The following is a 4,135-nucleotide window of genomic DNA, read 5'->3' as shown; positions in this document are numbered from 1 at the left end:
TAGTTAGTTAGTTAGTTAGTTAGTTAGTTAGTTAGTTAGTTAGTTAGTTAGTTAGTTAGTTAGTTAGTTAGTTAGTTAGTAGTTAGTTAGTTAGTTAGTTAGTTAGTTAGTTAGTTAGTTAGTTAGTTAGTAGTTAGTTAGTTAGTTAGTTAGTTAGTTAGTTAGTTAGTTAGTTAGTTAGTTAGTTAGTTAGTTAGTTAGTTAGTTAGTTAGTTAGTTAGTTAGTTAGTTAGTTAGTTAGTTAGTTAGTTAGTTAGTTAGTAGTTAGTTAGTTAGTTAGTTAGTTAGTTAGTTAGTTAGTTAGTTAGTTAGTTAGTAGTTGGTTAGTTAGTTAGTTACTAGCATACGAAGGCATCAAATTTACTTACTTTTCAGACTTCTTCACCAACTTTAAAGATCCTACGTCTTCTTCAATATCTTCATTTTTATTTCCCTTCTCACTTTCTTTGTCTTTAACCACCAAAGTGGGAAGATACCTAACTTGATCTGCATAAGTAATTTTTACATAGTAGTAATAACCGGCCGAAGGTATAGTAACATTAAATATTGCCGAACCACTTCTATCCAGTTCGCTAATGAACTCATAGTCAGCTGCTACTGGCATTACTCCGTCCGTATAGTATTGACCTTTTCTACTGATCGAAAGTTTTGCCACAAGTTTTTCATTCTGAACGGGTGATCCGTCAAGATTTTTCACAAACGCCCTCAGTACAGATGGTTTATTGACCACATATTCATGAACAATTTTAGGCACTTCGATATTATATCTTGAACGATATAAATTCACAGAAACCGTTTTATTTTGTTTATTACCCGTATATTCTTCGGTCATGACAGCCAAGATATTAACAGGAGGTATGCGGTAGTAGTAGCCATACCGATTATTTAATTGAGGCAATGCTAAATCAAGATATTCTTTCGAATCAAATTCCACATAACCCTTGCCATCTACATCAATGGTTTTCTCAGTCTTACTTCTACCATTGAAGGCGTCTACTGTAATGGTAGCTTGGCCTTTAACCGGTTTACCATAGGTGTACTTGGAACGTATAGTTATTTTCAGGGTATCTTGTATAGCATTATTTTTATTGGTCTCTATATCGACACTGAATTTGGGCAAAACATATTTGGCCACTTCAAATTTCTTTTCAGTTTTTGTATCATCATCATTGGGCCGCTGAATTATTTCCAATAACCAGTCGCCCATAACCGGTTGCTCTGATAATTGAAATTGTCCGGCATAGACACCTTTAGTTAATGTTATATCATTGACTTGTTTAACAAAGTTGCCGGCGCCATCTTTAAAGCTTAATCTCAGTGAATGTTCCAATTTTGCTGGTCTTATATTTTCATCCAAAGCAATAATGCGATATTGCACTAAATCTCCGGGCTTGTAAACCGCTTTGTCAGTTTGTATATAAATTTTGGGTTCTTTAATTTTAAAATTCAATTCAGTAGAGTTTTTGAAAATTAAACCTTTAATTCCTTCCGATTCTAAATGATATTTGCCTGCTTTTAATTTGGGCATTTCGAAGTTTATGACCTCTGTTTGTGAGGGTGAAATATCGAAAGTTTTTTCTTCATAGTATGATGGTCCTTTTAAGCTTAGTTTAATTAGTGCCGGTTCCGCGTTTTCATGTAGAGTGACACTTACTGAATAATTGTGCTGAGACTGTATGGTACCAGGAGCCACAATTGAGTAAAAACTATAAAGGAAAATAAAATATTAAATAAAATAAAATGTATATACATATAAGGAACGTTGCACAGTGGTATAGGAAAAAAAAGAGGGAAATAATTCGGTAACTTCTAAACGGTTAATCCGATTTTAATTAAATTTGGTATGCACAAAGAGGAGGTGTTGTCGAGTTTTGGTTTTGAATTTGGACCTTATAGGCCAACCAGGGACCCGGCGGGGGTCCTCAAATTAGGACACCTCGGCTATGTTAAATTTTTAAAACGATCCTATTTCTTCATTTGAGTTCCGATTTAAGTTCCGACAACACCTCCTCTTTGTGCATACCAAATTTCATTAAAATCGGATTAACCGTTTAGAAGTTACCGAATTATTTCCCTCTTTTTTTTCCTATGCCACTGTGCGTTGTTAATGTAATTTTACATGGAGTGCTTTATATATGCACTCGCAAGTGATTATGGGTATAGAATAAATAGAAACAACATCGCAAACGCATAGTATCATCCTCAATATAATGGAATAGAGGAAGAACTAGTTTTAACCTACTACGTGCACTAAACATAAAAAGGGTATAAATTTAATGCACCATAACGAAAACTATAAATAGTAACACTTATACAGAAATATGTTCGAATAGTTTAAGCATTTATTAACACAAAAATTCTTGGATTTTTATTAATTAAAAGAATCTGCTAAATATGATCAAAAAAATATAATATGTAGTCATTAAAATAAATTTAAAACTTACCCGATTGCATTTACAATTATAACAATTTGTAAAAAGATTAAAGCAGAACTTAATGTTCGTTTCATGTCTATTAAGAAGTCTAATTTTCGTTAGAAAAATAATATTTTTTCAAGAATTTGTTTATTAATCAAAAATAATTATTATTTTATTTTAAACTACAATAAAATTAGCAAAAAGAATTATTCGCATCCGCTCTTGAATGTTTGTTCGTTTAGCGACAGATACAAACTGAACTTGAATTAAACCACAACTGAGTTTAATTTAATACACATTGAGATACATACGTATTTGAATAAAACCTGTGACTCTTTTTTTTTTCCTGTTAGTATTGAAGACAAAAAATTTCTACATATAATGAACCTTGCTTCCTGGGCAAGAAGATACCGGTGACAGACAATGTTAAGTACTTAGGTGTAATACTTGACCGGAAATTAAAATGGAGACACCACATAGAGGATAGGATCAACAAGGCACATCGGTGCTGGGCGATATGTAGGAGAACCATAGGCATGAAATGGGGTCTTAGTCCTACTATGACAAATTGGCTTTATAAAAGTGTAATTAGATCAATTCTAGCTTCTGCTTCAATAATCTGGTGGACTGCTTTGGACAAAAAGTGTAATATCAAACTACTACAGGGAGTTCAGCGTACTGCTTGGGTATAAGTGGTGCCATGTGTACTATTTTAACCAAGGCTCTGGAAACGTTGCTAGATATTCCACCCATTGAAACATATTTAAGATATGAGGCGGCGCTTACAGCCGAACGGCTCTTTACTTTAGGCGAACTGGCCAAAAACGGTTATAGGACAGGTCATCAATGTATACTGAACACATCGGAAGGTTATACACATTCATCGGACGTGCCTGATCGCATACCAGACACAGAATATGTCGGAAACTTTGGAACGCTAATCCCAGATAGAATGTCTTGGTCAAGGGGAACATTGGAGCAAATACCAGTAGAAATCCGTTGCTACACGGATGGCTCTAAATTAGGAGACAAAGTGGGCCTGGGGTTCTATATTGAAGACCCAGAAACAGAATTATACCAACGTTTACCTAATCATAACACAAGCTTCCAGGCAGAAGTACGAGCAATAACGGAATGTGTAAATTGGTTTAGAATAAATATGGCGCCCACAGGTCCTTATATATTTACCGACAGCCAGAAGGCAATTAGGGCGATATCAGGTGATAGAATTAAATCTAAGACCGTATTGGATTGTCAGAATGCTTTAACGGAATACTCTTCCAGAGGTAAGGTTTACATCATATGGGTACCAGGCCACTCGGGAGTAGTCGGCAACGAAAGGGCGAATGTAATAGCTTTAAAGGGAAGGGAGCTCGATATAGTTAACCTGACAAACGCAAAATCATTCGACGCAACAAAAGCTGAATTAAAAATATGGATGAGAGAATCCCATAAGGCCTCTTGGAATAATGAAACGGTGGGTAGAACCACAAAAATTCTATGGGGTGACCCTGATGAGAGCAAGACGAGAAATCTCCTCAAAATGAGCAAGTCTGAGGTTAGTATGATGGTACGTATTCTGAGTGGACACACAGAATAACGTGCACATCTATACAAAATTGGACGTGCGGATTCAGACTAATGTAGAGCATGTGGAGAGGACAGTGCGACTCTGGAGCACTTTCTTTGCCACTGTCAGGCATTCGTCGAAGTTAGAT

The 4,135-nt window shown here is 35.3% G+C and overlaps 1 protein-coding gene across 1 annotated transcript in view; it reads right to left on the bottom strand.

Annotated features, from left to right (window-relative positions):
* Window positions 1–2,509, bottom strand: part of LOC119604411 (CD109 antigen-like) — an 8,147-nt gene extending 5,638 nt beyond the window's left edge. The window contains 2 exon segments of the mRNA XM_037956992.1: window positions 369–1,706; window positions 2,445–2,509. Coding sequence (XP_037812920.1) covers window positions 369–1,706; window positions 2,445–2,509 — 1,403 coding nt within the window.
* Window positions 2,510–4,135: the final 1,626 nt, after the last annotated feature.

Source organism: Lucilia sericata, unplaced genomic scaffold (assembly GCF_015586225.1).
Source record: "Lucilia sericata isolate MDLA Ls3-8-SP2 unplaced genomic scaffold, ASM1558622v1 Contig000389F_arrow, whole genome shotgun sequence".
Taxonomy (NCBI): Eukaryota; Metazoa; Arthropoda; class Insecta; order Diptera; family Calliphoridae; genus Lucilia; species Lucilia sericata.
Note: the sequence above shows the minus strand (reverse complement) of the source record. Positions and strands in the feature narration are given on the sequence as shown.